General features: G+C 46.9%; 1 protein-coding gene and 1 long non-coding RNA gene across 2 annotated transcripts in view; one reads left to right on the top strand and one right to left on the bottom strand.

Annotated features, from left to right (window-relative positions):
- Positions 1 to 26,854, bottom strand: part of LOC101161946 (slit homolog 1 protein) — a 51,825-nt gene that overhangs the window by 6,971 nt on the left and 18,000 nt on the right. Inside the window, exons 5-31 of the mRNA XM_023955750.2 lie at positions 22,214 to 22,285; positions 22,046 to 22,117; positions 21,849 to 21,920; positions 21,598 to 21,761; positions 21,271 to 21,418; positions 21,006 to 21,077; positions 18,214 to 18,285; positions 16,688 to 16,759; positions 16,135 to 16,278; positions 15,898 to 16,061; positions 14,927 to 14,950; positions 14,712 to 14,856; positions 13,419 to 13,493; positions 12,219 to 12,362; positions 11,997 to 12,140; positions 11,444 to 11,610; positions 10,289 to 10,427; positions 9,995 to 10,063; positions 9,463 to 9,534; positions 8,280 to 8,351; positions 8,128 to 8,199; positions 5,896 to 6,059; positions 1,760 to 1,884; positions 1,577 to 1,671; positions 783 to 922; positions 616 to 709; positions 412 to 549 (exon numbers count right to left, since the gene is read on the bottom strand). Coding sequence (XP_023811518.1) covers positions 412 to 549; positions 616 to 709; positions 783 to 922; positions 1,577 to 1,671; positions 1,760 to 1,884; positions 5,896 to 6,059; positions 8,128 to 8,199; positions 8,280 to 8,351; positions 9,463 to 9,534; positions 9,995 to 10,063; positions 10,289 to 10,427; positions 11,444 to 11,610; positions 11,997 to 12,140; positions 12,219 to 12,362; positions 13,419 to 13,493; positions 14,712 to 14,856; positions 14,927 to 14,950; positions 15,898 to 16,061; positions 16,135 to 16,278; positions 16,688 to 16,759; positions 18,214 to 18,285; positions 21,006 to 21,077; positions 21,271 to 21,418; positions 21,598 to 21,761; positions 21,849 to 21,920; positions 22,046 to 22,117; positions 22,214 to 22,285 — 2,931 coding nt within the window. The remainder of the gene's footprint in view (positions 1 to 411; positions 550 to 615; positions 710 to 782; positions 923 to 1,576; positions 1,672 to 1,759; positions 1,885 to 5,895; positions 6,060 to 8,127; positions 8,200 to 8,279; positions 8,352 to 9,462; positions 9,535 to 9,994; positions 10,064 to 10,288; positions 10,428 to 11,443; positions 11,611 to 11,996; positions 12,141 to 12,218; positions 12,363 to 13,418; positions 13,494 to 14,711; positions 14,857 to 14,926; positions 14,951 to 15,897; positions 16,062 to 16,134; positions 16,279 to 16,687; positions 16,760 to 18,213; positions 18,286 to 21,005; positions 21,078 to 21,270; positions 21,419 to 21,597; positions 21,762 to 21,848; positions 21,921 to 22,045; positions 22,118 to 22,213; positions 22,286 to 26,854) is intronic.
- LOC144995084 (uncharacterized) lies at positions 459 to 1,814 on the top strand. Its single transcript, XR_013658717.1, has 3 exons — positions 459 to 599; positions 703 to 763; positions 1,680 to 1,814. It is a non-coding gene; the product is annotated as an uncharacterized LOC144995084 (long non-coding RNA).

Here is a 26,854-nt window from a genome sequence, read left to right as displayed (position 1 = left end):
CTGCCGCTGCTGAAGTAAAGGCAGCGAGGACGGACTCCAACTCCCATCAACCCCTGGGGTCAGAGCGAGAAGGAAGGGGGGGGGTTAATAAAAAGAAATGTGATGTGTTTGATGTGATGTGTTTCCAGATCAACATCATTCAACTTTATTCAAGTTAAAAAACTAATAAAAAACTGCATTTTTTTTTTGAAAAAATCCTTTTCAGACAGAAGAATTTTGTTTTCATTCATTTATTTCATTCATTAAATGTAAATAAACTTTGTAGATGTTTGGTTCGGAGCTTTTCAGCCATGTTTCCATCTGCCTGGTGTTTGCTGGAATAATTGTTTGTGGCCCAGAATTTAGTCCGATTTTGAGATTTGAGAAGTAAAAAATAATTTTCAGTCAGAATCGGGAGTTTTCCAGGAATACCTGAATCCGTGCGGACAGACGCAGGTGTAGCCGTCCAGATGGTCCACGCACCGGGCGCCGTTCTGGCAGCGATGGTCCAAACACTCGTTATAATCAATGCTGCAGTCAGGCCCCACCCAGCCGGGGATGCACACGCACCTGGAACAGAGGCTCCGTGACATCATCTGTCCCCCACCTGTGCTGATGAGGTGAGTGCGTGTTTACCTGGGGCCTGCAGGACTGCTGACACAGGTGGACTGATGCTGACAGGGGTTTCTGCCTGGAGAGCAAACATCTTCCTCCTCCTCGCAGAACAGACCTGAGGAACGCAGGAGAAGCTGAAACTTCCCAGAAGCCCTCATGTTCTCCACAGGTGAGGTCGGAGCTGCTACCTGTGTAATGGGGGGGGCACAGGCAGGTGTAGTTGCCAACGCCGTCAACACAGGTGGCGCCATCGTCACATCCGTGGTCCTCGCAGTCGTCTACGTTCACCTCGCAGAAGGTCCCGTGAAAACCAAAAGCACACACACAACTGCAGGGAAAAGAACGGACACGACAAGAAAGTTTTTGTTCTTTCAAAAAAAAAACTTTATTGAACGGAAATGTTTCATAAAGCGACCTAAATATTTTCACAAAAAACTGCAACAGTTCTAAAAAAAATTGCTTTTTTATTTTTCTCTATTTTTTTCACCTCAGCTGTCCTGTGAAAAAAGGGGGCGTGGCATCCGTGGAGGGGTGTAAAGTGAGAAGTTCTAAAAAATTCAACTGGATAAAATTTCCGGTTTGAAGACATTTCACCGCAAAACGTCTTCAAACCATCAACCAGTTGAACTTTTTGTTTAACCACCACCCGACTGAGAGTCTACACATACGTTGGAGGGGTGTGGCTCAGTAAAAAGGGCGTGGTTTGAAGATAGTTTCTGCCTGTATTCCCACTTTCCCGCCAAACCCCTAAAAGACTCAGTAGCGCAGGACTTTCAGGTGTCCCGGCGCTTTATTGCTAAAAAAAAGGCCAAAGTCCAGATCAGAGACCTGAACATCTGGCAGAAAATGCCTTCGTCTTTTGAAAGCTGCTCAGATGTTCCTGAATTCGTCCAGAACTGCAGCGGGACTGAATTCAAAGGGAGGGATGAACTCCATTTATGGCAGATCTATAGCTGTGTACGCGGCTGACACATCTCCTCACCTGAACCCCCCCGTCTGCTCGTCGCTCAGACAGGTTCCCCCGTTGGTGCAGGGGTTGCTGACGCAGGCGTCAACGGGAGTCTCACAGTGTTTCCCCTAAACAGCAGGAACACGACAGGAAGAGGTCAGAAAGTGAGCTCCGAACGCCGCTGAGGACGCCGCCGAGACACCAGGATCAAAGTACCGAGAAGCCGGACGCGCACGAGCACGTGTACTCCTCTGAGGACTGGACCTGGCAGGCGCCGCCATTCTGGCATGGCGAGGAGACACATGGACTGCATTTGGCCTGGACAGACGCCTCCACCGGACCTAAACGCACACACAGACACACACAGACACACTAAGGACGCAGCAATGCACACAATGAGTCGCTTTAAACCTTCATTGTTGGGTCACGGCAAAAAACCAAACTTCTGAAAAATCCTTCTTTAAATTTGCTACTAAGCTAATAAGAATGAAGAAAACCCTGATTCTGAGTTCTGTTTGTTCCCTTTTAGCTTGTCCTGTCGTCACAACTTTCTCTGATTCACCCAGGTGATTTGGTGGAGGGTTCTACGCCCAATTCCCTTCCATTTCTAGCTAGTCTGGGCTGGGGACCGGCACAGGGACCTCTGTGGCTGCATGGCTGGGCACTGGCTGAGGCACATTGGTTGAGGCTCATTGCACCCCCTGGGAATTGAACCTTGGTCCTACACAGAGCCAACCAGCCGCTCACTCACACGAAGCTCTTATACTGAGTGTGATGTCATAAAACAATACAGTAAACCCTTGTTTTTCGCGTGGGTTACGTTCAAAAAAGAACCCGTGATAGGCCAAATCTTTGAAGTAGAAAACTTATTATTTTTTTACAATTATTATCCAATTAAATACTCTATTATACATTGAAAAGAAAGAACAAACCATTTTACAGGCTCGAGCATTTGTTCCACAAATAAAGGTACTTTAGAAATGTTTTTTTTTTCAACAAATAACTTCTGTACTGTACTGACAAATAATAATTTTAATCATCAATGTGAACAGATCGCGGAGATTAGCCCCGCCCACCGCGACCAGAGTAATTGGATTAAACGAGAGAAAATTTAAAATGATCATGAAAAAAATACAAAGTACAGTGGTACAAATAGTGACTCAGGTGTATTTACTGCTCTTCAGACTGAGCCGCTGCTTCCTGACTCCGCTCTGCAGTGTTTTCTTCTTCTGAAGCCCGCGGTGCAGCTGTGTTTGTTCAGGAGAAGAACATAGTGATTGACAGTTGTTGTCGCTCTTTTTCAATGGGTTTTAGAGAAACTCTAAATTGCTAGAGAATTTGCACGTAATGTAAATTTGGCGAGCTGTTTTACGTACGTGTACATATTAAACTGCAACGTTATTGAGGCACAGGTGGAGAAGAAGCGGAGTGACTTTTTAGCCAATCAGAATGCAGAACACAATGCACGATGCAAATCCGTGAAGTAGCGAAACCGTGAAAAGTAAACCGTGTTATAGCGAGGGATCACTGTAAATGGTAAATCCTTCCCCAATCAAAATCATGTTTTTGTTTTCTTGTGGCACTTTTATTGTGATGAAGGACATGAGTAACCCTTGTTCTATCCTAGGCACTTGAACGTTGGGAGGTGGGTCATCTAGACCCACTAGACAGTGCTCTGAACCTTTTTTCTTCAATGATTTGCTATCTTCACTGGTGTCCATGGATTACATGACACACACATTTTTTCAGTGGTGTCATTTTTCTACAAACCTTTTTTGTTTGTCAAATCCTTCAGAAACAACATTTCCAAATGGCGTTTTGTAAAAAACGGTTCTGCTGCTCAGAGCCGACCATCTGAATGTTTATTGGATTTCATTTGAGGTCCAGACCAATTTTCTGTCTTGTCAAACCTAATTGCTTTGCTGTGACAGAGGCGTTAGAAATGCATCCTTCTTCATCCTCCTCATCCTCCTCATCCTTCTCCTCCACATCACTGGGGGTCTGGCTGAAGACTCTCGCCTGAGGAGAGCCTGGAAGTGACAGGCGGCGGCGGCGGCCTCAGAGCTCGGATCTGCAGAACGCGTCAGTCACACCACAAAGAGATTGACAGGCGCGTAACGGAGGCAAACGCAGGGAGACGCCAGCGCAAAAGCTGCTGGTGAGTGGGAGCGTGGGCGGGAACGAGCGACGACGAGCAACAATTATTGACAGAAGTCGGGGGGGGGCTCAGAGATCATCAGGATGCAGCAGCCACTGATGCTGATGTCTGACTCACAAATACCAGGGTTTCCTAAAGTTTCAGTATTGATCTGTTGGTTTATTTTCAAATATTTAGATGCGGCGCTGCAGCAAAATGTTTGAACAAATAAGACGTTTTTTCATGTCTGCTGATTTTTCCTCCACACAGACTGAGAGGAGACATTTCCAAGTCTTCATCCACAGCATCTGCTGATGGATGAAGCGGCTGCAGTTCATGAAACCCCGTTTCATCTCAGAGACACAGGTGGATCAAACGTTGAAGCAATGTCTGTTTCCTTATCGTCCCAGAGCTCCATCTACTGATGTGTTCAGGAGACTGAACTGGAACTGGAAAACTGGAAAGCTCCTTCAAACTAGAAATGAAGCCTGTTTTTCAATGTTCAAACACACAGAAAATTGCAGGTGAAGTTGCTGAATAACTGGAATCTGGTGATGGAGATGCAAACAGCCCAAGATCGAAAGAAAAACGCGCTTCTGCATCCTAAGCCTGGAGGAAAAGCAGGAAGGACTTTCTTCTGGGCTTTCAAGGTTCATTCAACAACTTTGTTTGTTGTTTCATCAGCAAGTAACAGCAGCCAATAAACAAACAAACAAACAAACTGGGGCCAAATTTGATCCTTTGGGTTCCCCAGGGATGAGACTGAAAAGTGAGGTTTGGCTGATCTCCTCTTTTAGCCTAATTTCTGCTTTTATTTTTGTAATTATTCAAACAGTGTCCTATTTTCACATTTCTGGAGTCTTTTACTATCCTTTATTTGTTTTTTAAAGTGTTTTACCCCACCCTTTGATTTGTTTTTTCAGGGTTATCACTTTTTTTTTAAATCCTCCTAAAAAATAAAGAAGTAATCACATTACTAAAGAAAGTATCTAATTACTGTCAAACCTGTTGAATCAATTAATGGAGGAACCCGTCTAAAGAACCAACAAGTTCCTGATCCGAGAAGGAGACTCTGAGACAAACGTGGATCCACGGAGGAAGACAAGAAGACAAAGAAACATCTGGATCCCTCAAACATCTGGAGAAAGGTCCTGACAGAGCAGCATGATCAGAGGAACGTGGTAGAGGTGAGGTCTTCTGACCTGGAATGTCTTTCCAGAGGTTTGTGCACAGGTGGGGAAAGAATCCACTCAGGGAAAAGTTGCATCACTTCCAGACATGTTACTCAAGTAGAAGTAGAATTTAAAAAAACGTAACAGGTGACAAAACTACTGCTAGTACTGAGGAACTGATGTGTTTTTTGGTCTAAAAGCTGAGATAAAGGAGATACTTCTTCTCTTTTACGATGTTTGACTTTACAAACGGGACAGAAAGGTTGGTCGTCTCTCGGATTCAAACCTCCCAGATGCTTCATGGCAGCGTTTGTTGCTCTGAGGTGGTCAGACGTTTCCTCTCAAATGCCGACATTCAAAAGGCGCCGGTTTGTTGTGGATCCCTACATGAACTGGAACAAAGGTTTCTAAGGGGCCCTGCAACAGACTGACTACCTGTTCAGGTGTGTCCCGCCTCCACCCACCAACCCGTGACCCCCAGAGAGATTCAGCAGGTTCCCCGTCCTTGAAGGCCTAAAGCGCTTTACAGTCCCGCTCATCTGTGCACACCCAGAACCACCGGGAGCAACGTGAGGCTCAGTGTCTTGCCCAAGGACACTTCAGCACATGGCTGTGCAAAGCGGGAATTGGAGGTCGACCGCTCCACCCCTGCACCACCAGTGAGTGTCTGACAGCCACAGAGGATTACCCAGATTACCTAATCCCACCCAGAGGATCCGGTCTGAAATCAGAGAAACTGTCGGATGAAATGGTTTGATTTCTGAAACTTCCCGCCTTCACAGGCAGGAGCGCGTGGGAGGAGCGGCGGCGGCTCCTGACGGAGGTCACACTCCATCATGACCTCTCATTTCCCATCATGCTTGGAGGCGGCGCTATGTGGGCGTTTGTTCAGTTTGATCCTCTCCAAAAAAAACATCACGTTTGACTCAGAAGGTGTTTTCAACAGGTTGCTTTGATTCAAAAATACCCCCCCCCCCCTAAATGTGCACCCCCCCACCCCTCCCCACCTCCTGCTGGAGGGGCGTCTGGTTGCGCGGGCTCACCGAGGCACTGGAAGCTGTCAGCAGGCGTGGTGAGCAGCAGCTTGGCCTCCATGCCGGGGGGGCCGGCGCAGCGGGCGATGCCAGGCTCCTTATAGCCGCTCTTCACCCAGTCCGACAGCCAGAGCAGACGGCAGTCGCAGTACAGCGGGTTGGCGCCGATCGCTCTGCAGACACGGACAGACGAAGAGCCCCTCAGCCACCGATGACTGCCCGTCTGTTCCCCCAGAGGGATGAAGAGCATCCTGCATGTGATGCTCCTCATCCTGTCACGAGAGTCAGCCCACCCCCCCAAAAAGACATCCATAACAATAAAAGATTAAAGTGTCGGAATACGGAGATGAAATGAAAACAAATGAGCAAAAACGAAGCTCAGAAAGAAGAAGAGTACGTTTGTGAACCACATGGTGGCGCTCTCGCTCCTGACGTGTCTGAGCCTGCAGTCATTAGAGATGCAGGCGCCACACGGAGCAGGAAGCAACAGGGATTCCCTTCATTTAGAGGAATGTTCTGCTCACCTCAGGAGACCAAAACCTGCACACGATGATGAAGATCATGATGACGAGGAGGAGGAGGAAATACTTCCTGTCTTCGTGTCAATCACACGACTCCTGCTGGGTTAGTTGATTTCAGAAAATGTCATGGCGACTGTTTGGATTTTTCATTGTAAAGAGGTTTTAGCACAAACTCTTTTGTGTTTGTTAGCAATAATTATATTGACATCACACACACACACACACACCCATGTGTGTGTGTGTGTGATGTCAATATAATAATTGTCATTAATAATAAGAATTATTCTTATATGGTTACGCATGCTCCTATTGACATGTATGTACATCTATGCATATATAAATGGATGACCTAATGATTTTCACAATCCTTCTGTCTTCCTTTGCCTTTGAGCAAAAATGTCTAAAAACCCTAAAAAATGATGAATGGGGCCAAAATCTCTGATGGAAGTTCAAATGTTTCCACTAACAACATCACAACGCTCGTGTTGTGGATATTTGGATCCACCGCCTCCTAACTCCCGGAGCATCACTGGAAATGAACGGTTGGTCGATGAACATCATATGATGCTAGGGATGTGGGCGTGGTTAACAAAGAACCTCTGTTGCCAAGGAAACCCAAAAGTTTACTTTAGTTGAGTCTTCTAAAAATTTCATAGGTTTTTTTTTCATGAATGGGTCACATCCATCAGAAGTCAAAGCTCCGTCTCGTCCTCTGGTCACCGCACTTCATCTCCCAGCACCCCCAGCGTGCACTTCCTGGATGCCGCACACCTGTCTCTCATTCACTCAATGAATCCCAGTCAACTTAGACACTGGACTGAGCCTCACTCAGTGGGAAGTATTGTCTGTGCCACTCTGCCTTCATTACTGAGCGGTCCAGTTGGACCTGATCTTCTGTTTCCTGACACTGTCTGCCTGCCCCGCCCCTCGCCTGGATCCTGACTACCCCCGTCTCTCCTCTGATGATCTCATGCCTGTCATTGACCCCCGCCCGCCTGCCTGACCCTGATTTAGCTTTGTGGACTTTTAGCTGAGCTAATAAACCTGCTGCACTTGGATCCAGCCGTCTGCCTGTTCTTGTGACAGCGATCAGGGTGGCTGGAGCAGAGGGGGAGAGTGAGGGGCGTGTAGCCACTCAGCCAATGAGGGCGGGCTTAACGGGGGGGACGGCGAGGGCGGCTGCGCCTGCCGGCCATCCCACTAGTAGCTTTAAGTATAATGTTTCACCTTTCCAACCAATTCATGAGTAACATCCTACTGAGGTTTGATGCATCCATACATACGGAGCATATCCTTCATCATTTTGATGTGATGTCTCTAAATACACCAGTTCCACTCTGAGGGAGGAGGCCTGCTGCTCGGCTCAGGTTTCTCTGACAGATGCTGCTGCAGCAGTGAGGAGAACGGAACCGGTTCTGGACCGGCAGCGTCCATTTTTCACAGCAGAGAAAAGACCGTCAGCCTCTTCTGCCACAGTCTTTCAGGGGTTTTGGTTTGAAGCTGCTGGAATCCTTGTTGGTGAGAAACGCTTCTGGTTTCAGGACAACAGACTTTATCCACAGACATTTACAAAATTGATCACAAAATATGGATTCTTGTGGATTCACATAACTTTGAAACGGCAAAAAAAAAACAAGAAGAAGGGAAATGCACAAAGAAAACGACCTTTTTTGAGATCAAAACTGTTTTTCGCTTAGCTGCTTAAGGAGGAAGTGCTCACAGGTGAGACAGCGAGGCCACGTCGCTGAAGATGCCCTCCTGCAGCTCAGAGATGTCGTTTCCATGGAGAGAACTGAAAGACAAGAGCGGCTGCAGGTCACCTTCAGGGGTCCGCTGTACGCCAGCAGAGCGGCGGTGTGTTCGTGTGCTCACAGCAGTCTGAGGGAGCGCAGGCCGGCCAGCGCCAGAGGAGGGATGCAGCGCAGCGCGTTGTAGCTGAGGATCCTGCAGAAACAGAGGCTCCGTGAGTGACAGGCCTGCAGCACATCTGCAGCCACACCTGAAGGCCTTCATCCACAGAAACCAGCCGCTCATCACTTCCTTCCCACCTGCATTTAGGCCCCAGACCCGTGCAGAAACCCCCCCCTAAGGTGCCATCTGCCCCCAGATTTCAGTGTGAAAACCAGAAACCAGATCTGTCGAGATTACAGAAACTAGACAACCAACACGACTGAACCTCATGGTTTCCTTTGCCTTTTATAGACATTTATCGTTTGACTGAATCCAGTTTTTTTTCCTTTTCTCATTATTTTCTAAAACTCTGAAAATGAAGGGAATTTTCCAAAAAGGATTCCAGACCTGCAGGGAAATGACTCTCTGCTGCCTTTAAAGGCATCTGCTGTGCTTTTTGAGTTTGGGATGACTGAACTTCCTGTTTCTACATCCCAGCTGCCTCCTGGGGCGCTTTCTTTTTTCATCTTTTTCAGTAGTTCTTCCAAGGCAGCAGAGCTGGAAGCTGCTGCTTTCAGGCCAGAGTCGGCTCATTAATAATCTCCACCTTCTTTAGGGCTTTGCTTTCCAGTCTTTTGTCTTAAGACGCAGTTTTTACACCATAAATGCAGGAAGGAGGATGCTTTTCTTTCGGGATTTCTTCAGGCTGTCTTGGATTAACAAACTCGTGCTGCGCTCAGAGTTCAGTAAAAAGCTGGAAAATGTTGGGAATCTTCAACATTAATGAAAATGCAGAGTAAATAATGTGTCTTTCCCGTTTATGTTTGAGCTTTGGTTTGCTTTTCAGCTTCTCTGGAGCTCCGTCACACGTCTGAAACGGGGAGCATCTTCCGCCTCTCGAATGCCTCAATTATTCTGATCAAAGACCCCTCTGCTCTGTTTTCCATACATAAATGCTCCTGCAGGGTTTCCTCTGCGCTGAAATGATCCGAATCCTGTGAGGTTTGATGGAGTCGTCATCAAATGATCCTCTAGAGAAAAGCTAAAGTAAAATTTGGTGGGAATCCGTGCAGATGTCCTGATGTTTAAAGGTTCGAATCTGTTTCATGAATCTGTGTGGGGGGGTGTAAGGTGGAGAGGATCATGGGGAGGGGGGCAGACTCACAGTGTGGTCAGCTGGCTCATATTGGAGAAGGAGTCGTCAGAGAGAGAGCTGATCTTATTGTTGCTGAGGTCTCTGCAGAAGAAAGCATCAAACATCAACTCACAATGATGTTCTGCACACACACACACACACACACACACACACGCACGCACACACACACACACACACACACACATAAACATATTCTCTCATCTCCGGTCAAACAGAGCAGAAACTCTTCAGCTTGTTTCTGTTTTGCAGTCCACAGCTCCCCCTGCTGGACACTTTGATGGTGCAGCCTCTGCTCTGGTTGAACGTCTGCACTGTAAAAGTTCTGATTCTTTGCTGACAAATGAGCTGATCAGACCTGCAGCATTTTCCAAAGACTTCCTACCGAGGAACGGAAAATTAAAAAAAACTGTATTTCGAACAAATTTCTGAGGATTTTTGCGCAGGAATCCTGCCGGAGTTTCTACGTTTGCTGAAAGTTTCAGCACCAGCCGTCAGACTGACTGGCCGTTTGACGCGGCGCCGGCGAGCAGAGGAGCCTCACACAAGCTGCAGGTTTCGGAAGGTGGCTAATTCCTGGGGAACGCTGGTGAACTGGTTCCCATCCAGGTACCTGCAGACAAAAGGCGGAGCCTGTCATCAGCATCCAGGCTGCTCCCTGACTCCCACCCACCATCACAGTCTCCACATTCAGAGCAAACAACAACACCCTCAACAAACAGGTCTTCCGTCTGTGCTTTTGTTCATTTGATGTTGATAGAATGTATTTCTTGCTCTCCATGCTTCTGCCTCTTTGTCTTGGTTTCAGCCGTCAACGCTTCTGTCTGAACAAACTCACAGTTCGGTGACGTTGCGAGGAAGTCCCTTGGGCAGCAGCTGCAGATGTTTGTTGCTGCAGCGGACCACCGTGTCCATGCAGGTACACTGGCTGGGACACTGCGGCCCTGCGGTACAGCGGCTGTCCTCCAGCGTGGAGCCTGAAGGCGAGGAGCAGGGCAAAACATCACTTTCAGCAGCCAAACAGGTGCTGCAGCTTCTGTTAAAGGCCAAAGCTCCAGAGGTTCTGGAGAGCTTATAATTCATTTTTCTCTGATCTGGTTCATGCATCCCATCATGACGGTTGAGTGACATTTCTGATTCCTGCTTCTAATCACACATAAAATACAAGAAACAACTTTCAGCACGATAAGAGCAGCTGAATTAGCTTATACTTTGGAAAACTTTTCTTTTTTTATTCAAAGTATTTTTAACTTTTAACTTTTTGGTTTATGTTATTAAAAAGTTTGTTTTAACTTTTGGCAGAGCTCTTTTTAGAGAGTTGTTTTCGTTCATAAATTGTCAGTGGTTTGATTGACACTCCAGCATTTAACCCGTTTGCTTTCGTTTTTTGATGAATTGTTAAAAACTTTCTGCAGCTTCATTTTTGTTTTAAACTGCCTCCAAACTCCCACATTCGTTTTCTCTGGACTCGTTCCTCCCGTCTCTGGTTCGAACCCCAGCTGGGTTCTTTCTGGATGGAGTTCTCGTCACCCAAAAACGGGCCTCACGGGTTCGTTGGTGACTCTAAACTGTCCCTCAGGTGTGATGGAGGGTGACTTTGTTCAGGGAGAGGCTCCAGCAACCCCTGAGCCCAGATGGGACTACAGCGGGTTTGGAAGACAGAAAATGTGTCCCTTGTATTTTACAATATGCTATTTTAATTTTATTTATACAGTTTGTGACCAATAAGAGAAAAAGCAAGGCTGGGAAGTACAGAAATGTCTTTTAATCACATCAAATTGACCGAATTGGGGCTGAAACCCTCTTGGGGCTTTTAAACGCCTCCCTGTGGTGAGAGGACATTCCTGCAGCTTTTTTCCCCCCTCAGGTCACGGCGGGTCATCCGCCCTCCCCGGCACAGGCTTTGCTTCTTTCAGACTCTACAAACTGAAACCAGTTTAGGACTAGTCTTAAACCTGGATCAACTTCACCGAAGGTCCAGAAAGGCTCATACCGTCCTCACAGCGGAAATCCGGCACAGCTACGTCCTGCAGAGGAATCTCCCGCAGGAAGGCGGGGCTTTGGCAGCGAGGGTTCCCTGTGACGATACGGCGGCTCCTGAGCCACGCCCCAAACCAGGACAGGTGGCAGTCACAGTTGAAGGGATTGGCCAGGAGGTTCCTGATGGACAGCAAAGAAGTGGGGATGAGCGGCAGAAAAGCAGATTTGGAGCTGAAACGTCACGTGAACCGAACGCAAACAAGAAGAACGTCTGTTCTCCATGATCAGAACATCTTTGGTTCTCCAGCAGGTGAGCAGCGGGAACCTGGGGCAGGGTCAATCTGATTTCCCTCCATTCTGCTGCAGTATGGATGGAGACACAAACCGCTGGGAGCAGATTCTGGCTCCTCTGATGTGACGGAGGAACAAAGGAACTCAAAGATTCGAGGAGAAAGCTTTTTTTTTCAGGAACATGATGACAAAACTGGATAAAATGGCAGGAAACGGTATATATATATAACAAAAAAAAGTCTAGAATGCTCCTGATTGGTCCAGGTGCGACTCACAGCGTGGACAGGTGGGGCAGCGCGTCGAAGGCGCCGGGCAGGACGCTGCCCAGCTGGTTGTCGTACAGCGACAGCAGGCGGACGTTGGTCAGTCCCGTGAAGCTGCTGTTGTGGACGCAGCCGATCCTGTTGTTCCTCAGCATCCTGTTCTCACACAGACACACAAACCCGTTCAAAGCGTGGCGTCCGGCGCTCCAAGGGGTTTGAGTCGGCGGGACTCACAGCATCCGCAGGCTCTCCAGGCCTCTGAACATGCTTCCTCTCACGGACTCCAGGAGGTTGGCGGTGAGGTGCAGCTCCACCACAGAGGAGGCGCCCTCGAACGCGCCGTCCTCGATCTCTGAGATCTTGTTGTTGCTCAAGTTTCTGAAGGAATGGGGGGGGGGAGGGGGGGAGGGGTCACAGAACGATGGTTTGGCATCAGAAGAACCAGATCTTCATTTTGGTCAAACTAAACACAAAGTCAACGTCTAGTTTCGAAGCGTTGAAGGAAAACGTCTACATTTCATGAACAGCATCGCAGCTGTCAAGCATGAGGGTGGGAGTGTCATGGTGTGGAGTTGCTTTGCTCCAGACTGGACAACGTTGTTGTTTTCATTCAAAATGTTCGATGAGTCTTCTGAAGGCCGTGTCACACAGCCTCTACGTACATTTATGCATTCCTAAAGGAGGGAATTTCGGTCTTTCGTGATTCATACGCGTTTCTTGTGTTCGTCATTCGTCCCCGTTCGCAGATGTCCATCGAGGGTTTTGGCCGTCCGCTCTCTACGTGAATTCGGTTCTGAGCTAATTACGTAAGTCTTACACAGTTGTACGTGATTTTTATGAGATGCATTCGCAAGTTTGCCTTTCCACAACCGTTCCCAACACACAATCACAGAGTTCATGTTCTACGTTGATTTACGTGTTATTCACGTGGTTTATTTCTACTTCTTCCGTGGTTTTAACGTGGTTCATTCCTGAAACATCTGTGAAAATTTCACGTAAAGTCCAGAACTTTTCTCACTTTTACCACGTCTGAAATATTTTCATCCGTGCCAATTCGAGCAAAATGTCCGTAGCGGCTGTTTGACACGACCTTAAAGGGACCTTAAACTCAATAAGATAAAAAAAAAAAATCTGCAAAAGCTTTAAAAAAAAGCCGTTTGTGCCAGAAAACCTGGATTCAGGTCCGTCAGTCACAGAAGAATGAGATCGAATTCATCTGGAAATGTTTGGACATTTCTAGCAAACAGGAACCTCCAGGAACGAAGTCCCAGAAGTTCTTCAATGAGTTCTCATGATCTGGACCCCTGACAGGGTCAAAGGTCACAGAAACACTGTTGACCCCTGAGAACTGCCTTTGGCCTTGAGGAGGGGAGGGGAGGGGGGTTGATGTTCTGACAGAGACGAACAGGGAGGTCGAGTGCTGACGTGACCTACATTTTTTTTAGATGCTTCAGGCTCTTGAAGGCTCCGGTGGCCTCCAGCGTGGAGAGGTCGTTGTTGTTCAGGCGCCTGGGTCAATCCCAGAGAGATCACATGAGGAAGAAGAGGAAGAAGAGAAAGAGAGGAAGAGAGGACAACCAAACAGTCAAAGCCTCACACGTCTGTGCAGCTTCACTGTTTCATCACTAAACTGAAGTTTAAGGAAACTAGTTTGAAGGTCGGATCTTTAAACATCCGTTCACATCAGCCGCTCAGTTTCCAGCTTTGATTTCACTTCAACGCAGCATAAAATGACGACAACCAGCACCTTCAAATGAAAGGAGTTTTTAGTTTTCCGGTCCGGAGAATCCAGATGTTTATTAGAAGAATTTTATGTCAGTCTGGAAAAGTTAAAAGATAATTTGAAAAGATCTGAAATTTGACTTTTTTTTTCATACTTCCAACTTCTTTTAAAAAAAAGGTTGTTTTTATGAGGAATCATGTGAATCGACATTTTATGAGCCTTTTGCCGGTTTCAGTCCAGAATGGCACATCCAGAAGGTCAAAATGACAGAAGAAGCTTCTGTTTCCTCAAGGAAAACAAAACTGACGTGCAGGAAACTCCGTCTGAACAAACCAAAAGACTCTACCGGAACCACATTCTGTCTGCAGCCGACATCCAAAGGAAAGATGTCTGACCTCATGTTCTGCAACGTTTCCCATTCTGACTGTCAAACACGGCGGCGGGGGAGTGATGGTATGGGACTGTCCTGCAGCTAGCTTACAATGAAAGCACAGAGAGCGGCTCCTCTGTTCACGTCCAGAACATCAACCAGCAGAGGAACTGGACGTTCAGAGCAGGAACTTCAGACGGAGGAACCGCAGCGTTAGAACCGCCCAGAATCAGCCCAAAACAAAGAAAGATCATTCTTCAGAGGAACCATCCAAACAGCTTCAGAACACTGGAGGATTCTGGGAAAATATTCAGATTCTCCTGTTCTGTTTTCTGTTTCATTTTTGTGGCAACAAGCTGGTTGTCTGAAGTTCTGTTTGAGCGAGTCTCTTTATTCTGTTTTCACACAGAACTCAGGTTTGACTCTGAAACGGGTTCTCTGTGCGTTCAGGGAGGTTCTGGAATCTGCAAGTGAGTGTTCTGAGTGTTCTATGTTGTGGGTGTTCTGTGTGTTCTGCATTCTGTGGCTGCAGAGCCTTTAAATGGGGTCCTTTACATCCAGAACGCCGTTGCGGCGGCGGTCTGTGCATGTGTGTGCGTGTCTGTGCGTGTGTGTCTGTGTGTGTGCGTCTCACAGCTCTTCGGTGGACGGCGGCAGGCGTTGGGGGAACTTGGTGAGCCGCAGGTTGGAGCAGTCCACCACGTTGGCTTCACACCGGCATTTAACGGGACACACCGGCTTGCTGTTGCACTCGTGGCTCAGCCGCCGGTCTTCTGCTCCTGAAACAGGAAGACGCCACGGGTTAGTGGGAGCGCCGGTTCCTCTGAAGCTCCACGTGAAAGGACTCACCTGGGATGTGGTACTGCTCCTTGGCTGTTGGAAAAGAAAATGGAAACAGTCAAGAAGGTTTTGACGTTTGAATCAGGAAGAATAAAGTTAGAGTTTGTTTTCAGGACAGTTTTCTAGTCTCAAAGAGGCGGATCAGAAATAAAAGGTTCCATCTTTAGTCCTGCTAAAATTAAAGATTTATTTTGAAGTAATTTCAGGGAAAATAAGAATAAAAAGCACAGAAAATAATCCTTAAATTAGTCCAAAAACAGAAAAAAGGGACACTATGTTATCGTTCAGATGTCAGTATTGCTCCTCATCATAAACAGACAAAAGATGGAGCAATCCAGCCAACATCCCAACATCAATCTGACTCAAACAGACACTTCTGCTGATTTAGGATGAAGAAAATTCCTCCTCAGATGCCGAAGGGACTGACAGGATGCAGAAAAACTCGTTCTTACCTTCAGAGAAACATCCTTTCTTATCCTTCTGACTACCAGAAATATAAATCCATCCTCTGCAGAGGACTTTCCCAAACCTAAATATCTCTGCAGAAATGAAGGACATTCGCTTTCTGCAGAGGACATCTGATGGAAGGGGCGGAGCTCCGGGATCTGTAGTTTTTAGCCGATTTGAACTATTTTTGACTGGACGACATATTTTTTCTGTTGGTAAAATGTTGCATCATAAGAAAGAAGCAAAAATAATGAAATGGAAATAAAAGGTTCGGCTTAAATCCAAACAGGGTTTGGCCATCAACGCATCGCTGTGGTTGTAAAAGCTGGACACGAAAAACATAACCTCACTTCCTGATTGAAGCTCTTTGAAAAAGCTAACTCTAGACATATACTAAATGAAAAAATAGGAATACAGACTAAGAAAAGAACAATCTGCCTGCAGCTTTTCCTGAGCTTGAGGTCTTTTGGGGGGGTCACAGGATCTTTGTGTTTGGGTCAAAGTGAGACATCTTCAGTTCACAGGAAACTGACCGGAACATCGGAACTTGCTGCTCTTGATCTGAGCGATGCGTTTGTTGGCGAGCCGGCGGGGGCTGGCGCAGCGCGCCCCGCTGGTCTCGATGGGGTTGGACCGCAGGAAGTCAGCCAGCCACTTGACGTTGCAGTCGCAGACGAAGGGGTTCTGGGCCAGATGGCTGATGGGAAGACGGAGGAGGGATGAGCCGGACCCCAGGGCAAAGCGGTGAACCGGGACGTGTGTGTTCTTACAGAGTCTGGATGCTGTGCAGCGCGCTGAAAGTCCCTTTGGCCAGACTCTGGATCTTGTTGTCGTACAGCGACAGAAGAGCCAAGTTCTCCAGATCTTTGAAGGCCGACGCTCGAACGCAGTGGATCTTATTCGCATTCAGCAACCTGGAAGGTTAAGAAACTGGATGAGAGAGTAGATCTGGATCCGGGTCAGAATCCCAGAACCAAAAGTTCACTGTAAGATTAAAAAAAAAAAGTTTCTTTTTAAACATAAGATCTTCCTTAACCCTTGTGCTATCTTAGATGACCCCCCCCCCCCCTTACATTGACATGTTCTCTCTAACATGACAAAGGTGGATAAAGGTGGAAAGATTTCATGTAATCCATGGACACCAGTGAAGATCACAAATCATTGAAGAAAAAAGGTTCAGAGCACTGTCTAGTGGGTCTAGATGACCCTACTCCCAACGTTAAAGTGCCTAGGATAGCACAAGGGTTACAGAACTTTAGATTCTAATTCCCTTGAGAAGTTCACCTTCAACGTGTGTTTGTGTGTGTGTGTGTGTTCACTCACAGCAGCTCCAGAGAAGACAGGCCGTCAAAAATCCCGCCGGGAAGCTCCGTGATCTTGTTTCCGTACAGAACCCTGAAACAGAACAGACAGGAAGTGTTCCATCAGTGTGTGTGTTTGTCCATCAGTGTGTGTGTTTGTCCATCAGTGTGTGTGTTTGTCCATCAGTGTGTGTGTTTGTCCATCAGTGTGTGTGTTTGTCCATCAGTGTGTGTGGTTCTCCATCAGTGTGTGTGTTTGTCCATCAGTGTGTGTGTTTGTCCATCAGTGTGTGTGTTTGTCCATCAGTGTGTGTGTTTGTCCATCAGTGTGTGTGTTTGTCCATCAGTGTGTGTGGTTCTCCATCAGTGTGTGTGTTTGTCCATCAGTGTGTGTGTTTGTCCATCAGTGTGTGTGTTTTTCCATCAGTGTGTGTGTTTGTCCATCAGTGTGTGTGTTTGTCCATCAGTGTGTGTGTTTGTCCATCAGTGTGTGTGTTTGTCCATCAGTGTGTGTGGTTCTCCATCAGTGTGTGTGTTTGTCCATCAGTGTGTGTGTTTGTCCATCAGTGTGTGTGTTTGTCCATCAGTGTGTGTGTTTGTCCATCAGTGTGTGTGTTTGTCCATCAGTGTGTGTGTTTGTCCATCAGTGTGTGTGTTTGTCAATCAGTGTGTGTGTTTGTCCATCAGTGTGTGTGTTTGTCCATCAGTGTGTGTGTTTGTCCATCAGTGTGTGTGTTTGTCCATCAGTGTGTGTGTTTGTCCATCAGTGTGTGTGTTTTTCCATCAGTGTGTGTGTTTGTCCATCAGTGTGTGTGTTTGTCCATCAGTGTGTGTGTTTGTCCATCAGTGTGTGTGTTTGTCCATCAGTGTGTGTGTTTGTCCATCAGTGTGTGTGTTTGTCCATCAGTGTGTGTGGTTCTCCATCAGTGTGTGTGTTTTTCCATCAGTGTGTGTGTTTGTCCATCAGTGTGTGTGTTTTTCCATCAGTGTGTGTGTTTGTCCATCAGTGTGTGTGTTTGTCCATCAGTGTGTGTGTTTGTCCATCAGTGTGTGTGGTTCTCCATCAGTGTGTGTGTTTTTCCATCAGTGTGTGTGTTTGTCCATCAGTGTGTGTGTTTGTCCATCAGTGTGTGTGTTTGTCCATCAGTGTGTGTGTTTGTCCATCAGTGTGTGTGTTTGTCAATCAGTGTGTGTGTTTTTCCATCAGTGTGTGTGTTTGTCCATCAGTGTGTGTGTTTGTCCATCAGTGTGTGTGTTTGTCCATCAGTGTGTGTGTTTGTCCATCAGTGTGTGTGTTTGTCCATCAGTGTGTGTGTTTTTCCATCAGTGTGTGTGTTTGTCCATCAGTGTGTGTGTTTGTCCATCAGTGTGTGTGTTTGTCCATCAGTGTGTGTGTTTGTCCATCAGTGTGTGTGTTTGTCCATCAGTGTGTGTGTTTGTCCATCAGTGTGTGTGTTTGTCCATCAGTGTGTGTGTTTGTCCATCAGTGTGTGTGTTTGTCCATCAGTGTGTGTAGAGTGCTGCCGGTGAGGCGGCGTCCGGACTCACAGTGAGTTGAGGGCTCGGAGGCCGTTGAAGGCGTCAGGAGCCATCTCACTGATCTGGTTGTTGCTCAGGTCTCTGAAAAGCAAGATGGAAAAACAAAAGTGGCGTCACGGAAGGTCATGGAACGCCACGGAACGTCACGGAACGCCACGGAACGTCACGGAACGTCACGGAACGTCTCTGATCCGTCTTTACTGTCTTTCTGAAGATTTGACTTTTTATTGTCTCTGTTCTCATCTTTTCCTGCAGCTTCAGTCTCTGATGGATTTTTCTATTCTGAAGCATCTTTTTGGCATCAAACCCTAAACCGCTACACACACCTACACACACCTACGCACACCTACGCACACCTACACACACCTACACACACCTGAGATGATCATTATTCACCCATAAAGGACTGAAATGGTCAACGCTTTGTTTTGTCACAGGACAGTCTGGTCTGACATGAAGCATCGTCTGTGCAGATGAGAAGACGATGATGAAGAGCAGCTTGTCTCATCAAGGAGACAGTGGTTGTGTTACTGTTCCTCCTGACAGCCGCTGCTCTGAACCAAATGTTCTGCGGGTTTGGTCGGGTTCATCCAGCAGAACCGCAGCCCGTTGGGTGGAGCAGCTGCTGCTCTGCTGCAGCAGGTCAAACGCCGTGAGGCCACCCGCTCCAGTCTGCTCCTCTTCTCCTGACAGGATGACAGTCAGAGCGCAGAGGAGGAGCAGAGAGGACGGTTCCTCGCCTCCAAGGTTCTGACGGCTCTCGGTCTCACCATGAGGAGCCGCTCCATGCTGAGGTCCACTGAAGCACAGAGCAAATCAGACGCTCTGTTCAAATTCTAGCGAAAAACTTTTGATTTTGCTGATTTTCACCATTTTTGCTGCAGTTTTTTTTTACTTTCTTCCACTGGGTCGAATCTTTCTTTAGTTATGAACGATTTGGAGAGAAACAACCTCCTCCCTCTGAGCGAAGCCTCATGAATCTGAAACCTTTTTTTTTTTAACCCTTGTGCTATCCTATGGGGTCCAGATGACCCCCCCCCCTTCCATTGAGGTGTTCTCCCTACCATGACAAAGGTGGATAAAGGTGGAAAGATTTCATGTAATCCATGGACACCAGTGAAGATCACAAATCATTGAAGAAAAAAGGTTCAGAGCACTGTCTAGTGGGTCTAGATGACCCAACTCCCAACGCTAAAGTGCCTAGGATAGAACACGGGTTAATGCACACCAGATTAAAGCCACTGAAGCTCGTGTTTCTGTTGGAAAGCAAAGAACACTAACATTTCTGTTTATTTTTGCTAAAAAAAAAGGTAAATATGATGAAGGGATGAAAAATTAAACTCCTGTGAAGTTTTTGATCAGTAAACTTGTCAGAAAGGTAAAATCAAAGACACATTTCTGTTGTTATATTCTGACATGCATGTCAGCATTTGGTTTGCAGTGTCTGATCTGTCCTCCTCTCCTCTTCCCTTTGATCATCTCCTACTCTCATGTTCCGTCATGAAGCTCTGGGTTCTGTCGCCGTGGAACGTCTTTGTTCTTCTGGGTTCTCCACGGACCTCCAGGAGCTCAGAGAGGAACCAAAAAACAAAGGATAAAACAGGAATGATGACTGATGACCGCTCTGAAACTAAACAAGGCAGAGAAGCTGCAACGTGTTCAGGGACGTCAAAATCTTTGGAAAATGAATCTGAAACAGAAAACCCAGACGGCCGTCAGGATCTGTCAGCTGTGACTCTTCAGTCCCACGGAGGCAGAGCTTCCAGGATTTGAAGTTCATCTTCAGTTTCTGGGTTCAGACTTATTTTTTTTTATTACTTGTCCGTTCCTTTAGCAGACAGATGAGAGATGAAAGCCTCTAGTGTTGGACAGATTTTACTGTTACAATAGGGATTATGAATATTTGACTCATGAGGTGTATATTTAAATAAACCCCTTTTGTCATTTAGGCTAAACTTTATTTATCTTACTCATATCTATAACAGTGTTTGTTGGGGTTCTGGGTTCAGACTTTCTTGATCCGTCTGGTTCTGGGTTTGAATCTGTGGGTTCTGGTTTACCGTAGTGGTCCCTATTGGATCGTTCCTTCCTTCACTTCAGCTTTCATCTAAGAACGTTTCAGTTCACTTTATTGACATTTATTAGCTTTTTGCTTTAGTAGAAGCTTCTAGAATCAGCTTGCTGCTCTCTTTCATTCGGGTAACACACAGCAAAAGTTTCTAGAGCCTATATCTTGCGAAATCAACTTTTTTTTTAGCTTTTAAGTGAATTATAATGATCAATCCTCACAAAAAGAAACCCCAAAGTGATGGTATTTTGATCTGTTCACACGTTTCTAAGTGTTCCTTTAAAAACCTGCCCCTTGAGCAGCAGCCCCTCCCAATCCATCAAAACTAGTGGGTCCTCACATTGTGATGTCACAAAATGAGGACCCCGCTGCAAGCCCCGCCCACAGGATAACAGACACGCCCACTTCCTCAATGGAGCTAGCAGTGATCGGCTGAACGCTTTAATTGTATCGTCACAATAAGCATCCATCTTTGCAAAAGTTGTTTGTTTTCATGGGAGAAACGCAGACACGCTGCAGGGGCCGAGGATGATGTCATTAAGTGGGCGGCACCCACAAGGAGCGAAAGGCGGAGCCTCAGAGATCAAGTCGTCTCACTTCCAGGTAGGAGGTGCAAAGATAACAAATTTTTCATTGAAAAAAATCCTTCTTCCGTGTGCCAACGGTCATATATGATCGGATACATGGCTAAAGAAAAGCAGGGTATTCTGTAGGCCCTTTCAGACAGACTCACATTCGCCGGAGTTTCTTGTAGGAGGAGAACGCTCCAGGAGGAACCGACTTGATGCCGTTCTGCTCCAGACGTCTGTGGAAGCAAAGAATTTGATCTGCTGCCCATCAAACAAACACGCTTAGAGGAAGGATTTAGCAGAGGAGGTTCCTGATTATGACGGGTTTTAGGTCAAACATGAGAGAACCCTTCAGGAACATAGAAATGATCCAAAGCAGAAACGAAAGGATCATCGCAGAAACTAAATCTGGGACAGTTTGCTTCTTACATCTCGGTCATGGCCTCTGGGAGGTGGGCGGGGATGGCAGTGAGGCCCCGCCCCCTGCAGTCCACAATGTTGTTGTTGCAGGAGCACATGGGGGGGCAGGATCCGGAGGCCAAGCTGCACGGCTGAACGAAGGCGCTGCCGCTGTTTCCTGACAACAGCAAAGGGTTGAAAATCTTCTCTATTCTCCGCTTTTGGAGCGAAAACACAGTTTTTCTGACAGAAAATCCAGTTTTAGACATTTACCTTGTTTTTTTTTTCATCCTAATTTCTTACATTTCATGATCATTTTTGAGAATTTTCATTCCAGTAGAAGCCGAGCGTCTGTACCTGTGCAGGCAAAGTCGCTCTTCCGCAGCTCGGCCAGGTTGAGGCCCCTGAGGGCCGCAGGGGAACTGCACTGAGTGTAGAGGCCCAGCGCCGGGCGCTGCCGCAGCCACGGAGACAACCAGGCCAGGTGGCAGTCGCAGCGCAAGGAGTTGGAGTGGAGCCGGCTGGAGGGGGCGGGGCAGAAAAAACCTGGGTGTCAGAATGTAAGTGAACCCCTTTGGGTTCCCAGGCAGGGAGGACGGGACACTCACAAGGTGCGCAGCTTGGGCATGTGGTTGAAGCTGGAGACGGGAATGCTGCTGATGTTGTTGTTGTTCAGGGTGCTGACAGGGGGGTTGTCATGTGACAGGAAGGATGGAGAAGAAAGCAGGAAAGGAGTTTGCAGCAGAAGAACAAACTGTTCTCCAAACATCAGAGGAATTCAGGGATGATGCTTCAGAACACTCACAGCACTTCCAGAGATCGCAGCGCTCTGAACGCTCCCTCCTCAACACAGCTGATGTGGTTTTTGTCCAGCTGGCTATAGTTGGGAAGACATAATCATTATCATCATCATCATCATCATCATCATCATCGTCACCCATGTTTCCAGCAGTCTTCCTGCACTTTGACTCACAGGTTTTTGAGATCAGCCGCTCCTCTGAAAGCTCTCCTCGGAACAGCCTGGATCCGGTTTTCACTCAGGTCCCTGAAAGGAGAAGCAGATGGACGTTATGATGGACGTCATGATGGACGTTATGATGGACGTCATGATGGACGTTATGATGGACGTCATGATGGACGTTATGGACGTCATGATGGACGTCATGATGGACGTCATGATGGACGTTATGGACGTCATGATGGACGTCATGATGGAGGTCATGATGGACGTTATGATGGACGTTATGGACGTCATGATGGACGTCATGATGGAGGTCATGATGGACGTTATGGACGTCATGATGGACGTCATGATGGAGGTCATGATGGACGTTATGATGGACGTCATGATGGACGTCATGATGGACGTCATGATGGACGTCATGGTGGACGTCATGATGGACGTCATGATGGACGTTATGATGGACGTTATGATGGACGTCATGATGGACGTTATGGACGTCATGATGGACGTCATGATGGACGTCATGATGGACGTCATGATGGACGTCATGATGGAGGTCATGATGAAGGTCATGATAGACTTTATGGACGTCATGATGGACGTCATGATGGACGTTATGATGGACGTCATGATGGACGTTATGATGGACGTCATGATGGACGTTATGATGGACGTCATGATGGACGTTATGGACGTCATGATGGACGTCATGATGGACGTCATGATGGACGTCATGATGGACGTCATGATGGAGGTCATGATGAAGGTCATGATAGACTTTATGGACGTCATGATGGACGTCATGATGGACGTTATGATGGACGTCATGATGGACGTTATGATGGACGTCATGATGGACGTCATGATGGACGTTATGATGGACGTCATGATGGACGTTATGATGGACGTCATGATGGACGTTATGGACGTCATGATGGACGTCATGATGGAGGTCATGATGAAGGTCATGATAGACTTTATGGACGTCATGATGGACGTCATGATGGACGTTATGATGGACGTTATGATGGACGTCATGATGGACGTTATGGACGTCATGATGGACGTCATGATGGAGGTCATGATGAAGGTCATGATGGACGTTATGATGGACGTCATGATGGACGTTATGATGGACGTTATGATGGACGTCATGATGGACGTCATGATGGACGTTATGATGGACGTTATGATGGACGTCATGATGGACGTCATGATGGACGTTATGATGGACGTCATGATGGACGTTATGATGGACGTTATGATGGACGTTATGATGGACGTTATGATGGACGTTATGATGGACGTCATGATGGACGTTATGATGGACGTTATGATGGACGTCATGATGGACGTCATGATGGACGTTATGGACGTCATGATGGACGTCATGATGGACGTTATGGACGTTATGATGGACGTTATGATGGACGTCATGATGGACGTCATGATGGACGTCATGATGGACGTCATGATGGACGTTATGATGGACGTCATGATGGACGTCATGATGGACGTCATGATGGAGGTCATGATGAAGGTCATGATGGACGTTATGATGGACGTCATGATGGACGTTATGATGGACGTTATGATGGACGTCATGATAGACTTTATGGACGTCATGATGGACGTCATGATGGACGTCATGATGGACGTTATGATGGAGGTCATGATGGACGTCATGACGGATGTCATGATGGACGTCATGATGGACGTTATGATGGACGTCATGATGGACGTTATGGACGTCATGATGGACGTCATGATGGAGGTCATGATGAAGGTCATGATAGACTTTATGGACGTCATGATGGACGTCATGATGGACGTTATGATGGAGGTCATGATGGACGTCATGACGGATGTCATGATGGATGTTATGGACGTCATGATGGACGTCATGACGGACGTCATGGACATGTCTGCAGACGACGCCCATGTGGGTCATTCTCAGGAAACTGTTTTGTTGTTTGAAACTCTTCAAAACCAAACATTCCAATCATTTTTGTTCAAACTGAAAGCCCATGCTGGGTTCTGCTTCACATTTCATTTACTGGGAGGTATTTTAAGGCCGATGTACGTAATTCATGTGTTTCTTTCATTCGTCGAGGGTTCCGGCGGACGGGTCTTTGCCCGGTTGAGGATTATGCCGTTTATGCGCAACTATTACGTAAATCTTAAGCAATTGTGTGTGATTATTGCATGATGTTTGGATTTTAAATTGCAGTGAAACGGATCTGACGAGCCCCCTAGTGGTTGTGTAGTGAACTCACAATGTTGCAGAAGTAACGTGTCGCTCAGAGGAGGGAAACCAAAGTCCTCCACAGACACCGACAGATAACCTTAAAACGTCCCTGTTACCTTTGGAGGAATCTGAGCTTTGGCTTCAATCAAACACGGCATTTTTTGAATTCTGAAATATCAGATCTTAATCCTTTTAGTTCTTTCAAGCATAAAACTGAATGGACAGGAAGCAGAGGAGAGCCCTGAAAGAAAGGCGTCACAGGAAACCTGAGGCTGGATTTAGCGTTGAAATGGCTGCAGCATGGGGATACTTGGACACACAAAAGAACCGTTCACTCCATTGTTCCTGCAGAAAGGGCTGAAAGGTTCAAAACAAGGAAAAGCTAAAGTGATATTTCCTTTTATCACATTTCAGACGGGAGCTGGGGAGGCAGAAAGAAGTGAGGAAAAAGCAAATGCAGTCCCTCTGTGTGTTTGATGGGAAAGCTGGAGCACAAGCGGATGATAAAATCAAAGTTTCTAAATGAAAAAAAGAGGCCAGAGCATGTTCTGTAAATGTGATAAATGTCCAGGATTTTAGGTGATCATCTGCTGTCATCAGGAGCTCTTTGAGTCTCAGATGGACTGCTTTGTGTTCTTCAGCGGCTGGCGTTCTCCCGGGTTTCCTTCCCTCTCGGCGGTGCATTCCCAGCATCTGCTCGTGTTCCCGATGCTGTTCTGCTGTTCATGCATGTGGAGTGAAAGCAGACAAACGTCAGCCCGCCTGCTGTTCTCCTCCGGTCCTTAACGGTTCCTCATTCCTGAGACAAGAATGTTCCTCCCGAAAGACAGAGGAGAATGGGTTCTGCTCCTCAGGAGGCAAAAAAAGACATAACGTAAGATGGTTGAAGCCTGAAGTCACGTCCCCCCGTTTGGGGGGTTGACCCGCACGGGGTCTGCAGGTTATTGGGTTGTCTGGGTCTGGGGAGGATCGTAGAAAGGAGCAGCTGCATCTTTAGGGGTCTTTTAGTTCCCTTGAGGCTCGTACGGTCATTTTGTGGGAATGGAAGGTACCATTGTCATAAGGCTAATGACGCACTGATGACGTATGGATGATGCTGTCGCACGGCGTCCTTACGCCACACTCTAGTAAGTTACTGACGGTGCACAAATTCTGCATGCACAGGGGTGTGCACGGGATACAAAAGCGCCTGTAGCTTTCTAAAGCTACGCTCACATCTGACGCACATTCAAGAACGTGCTAAACGTGAGTTATTGAATGTCCATGTAGCACATGGCGTTCACACTGAGCAAGCGGGGCGGAGCTGTCGCTAACCGCAATTATTCATTCGACCTTCATGATCAATTTTTAAACCTTTGGCACTTCCGTGAATTAAAGAAGGATGCCATTCACACGTCACTACCAAATCTGACTCCCTGATTGGTCAAAGTTCAATTGGTTGGACCTTTGAGCGTCTGTCAATGGGGTTTATGTGCCACGATGCAAGTTTCACTTGTGTCATGGCACGTAAATGTGAGAGTTTTGAAAGCACAAAACGCACGTTTGCGTGCGTCTACATGGATTTTTCACTGGAAGTGGTCGTTTGAACGAACGCTGTAGAGGACTGAGATCTTCTATTAGCTTTAATCACAGATTCCGTTTTGTAAACAGGAGGAAGCAGAGCAGCGGTTCTTTTACGACAATCCAAAAAATGTACATTTAATTCAAATAACGTGCAATAATTTTTCCATGACGTTCAGTTTTTTACTGTTTGCTTCAGTGAAACTTTTGACAAACATTAAGAAATGGTTTGTTGTAGTTAGACTTTGGTTTAAACCAAAAACATCCACAGATTTTCCCACTTTTGGTTGAGAACTCTACTTTTTTGGGTTTTTTTCACACACACACACACACACACACAAAGACAGACACACAATATCAGGATGCTTGTCTTTGGGTTGTCAGGATATCTGTTGCCGGGACCCAGCGAGTCTGGAGACGAGGTTTACTGGATGGAAGCAGAGCGGTCACAGCTGGACGTGTGTGCACGTGCGCGTGCATGTGTGTGGACAGTTGGTGGTCCTACAATATTTGTTCTGTGTCTGTTCGGATCCGTTCCGTCATCTGCCGAGTCGTCCTCATCCCTCCTTTGTTCTGTGCCGTCGCTCCAATAACCTCCTCTTCACAGTGGAGGGTGAGAAAGGCAAACTTTCCCACTCGTCTTCTCGTCTCCTGCTGTCCATCAGCCTCCTCCTGCTGCAGGACAAACAGCCGCCACTTTCACTCAAACTCTCCTTTAGTTTGGAGCAACAGTTTTTTTTAAATCGACGGTTCAGACTTTAGCTTGAAGAAAAAGTTTCAAAGAAAGCGTTTAATACCGTCTGGAAGGTAAATGATGAAACAGACTGCTGTGTCTGAATCCC

This window comes from Oryzias latipes, chromosome 1, assembly GCF_053564925.1.
Source record: "Oryzias latipes strain Hd-rR chromosome 1, Olatipes_Hd-rR_3.1".
NCBI lineage: Eukaryota > Metazoa > Chordata > Actinopteri > Beloniformes > Adrianichthyidae > Oryzias > Oryzias latipes.
This window is presented reverse-complemented; position numbering and strand designations above follow the sequence as displayed.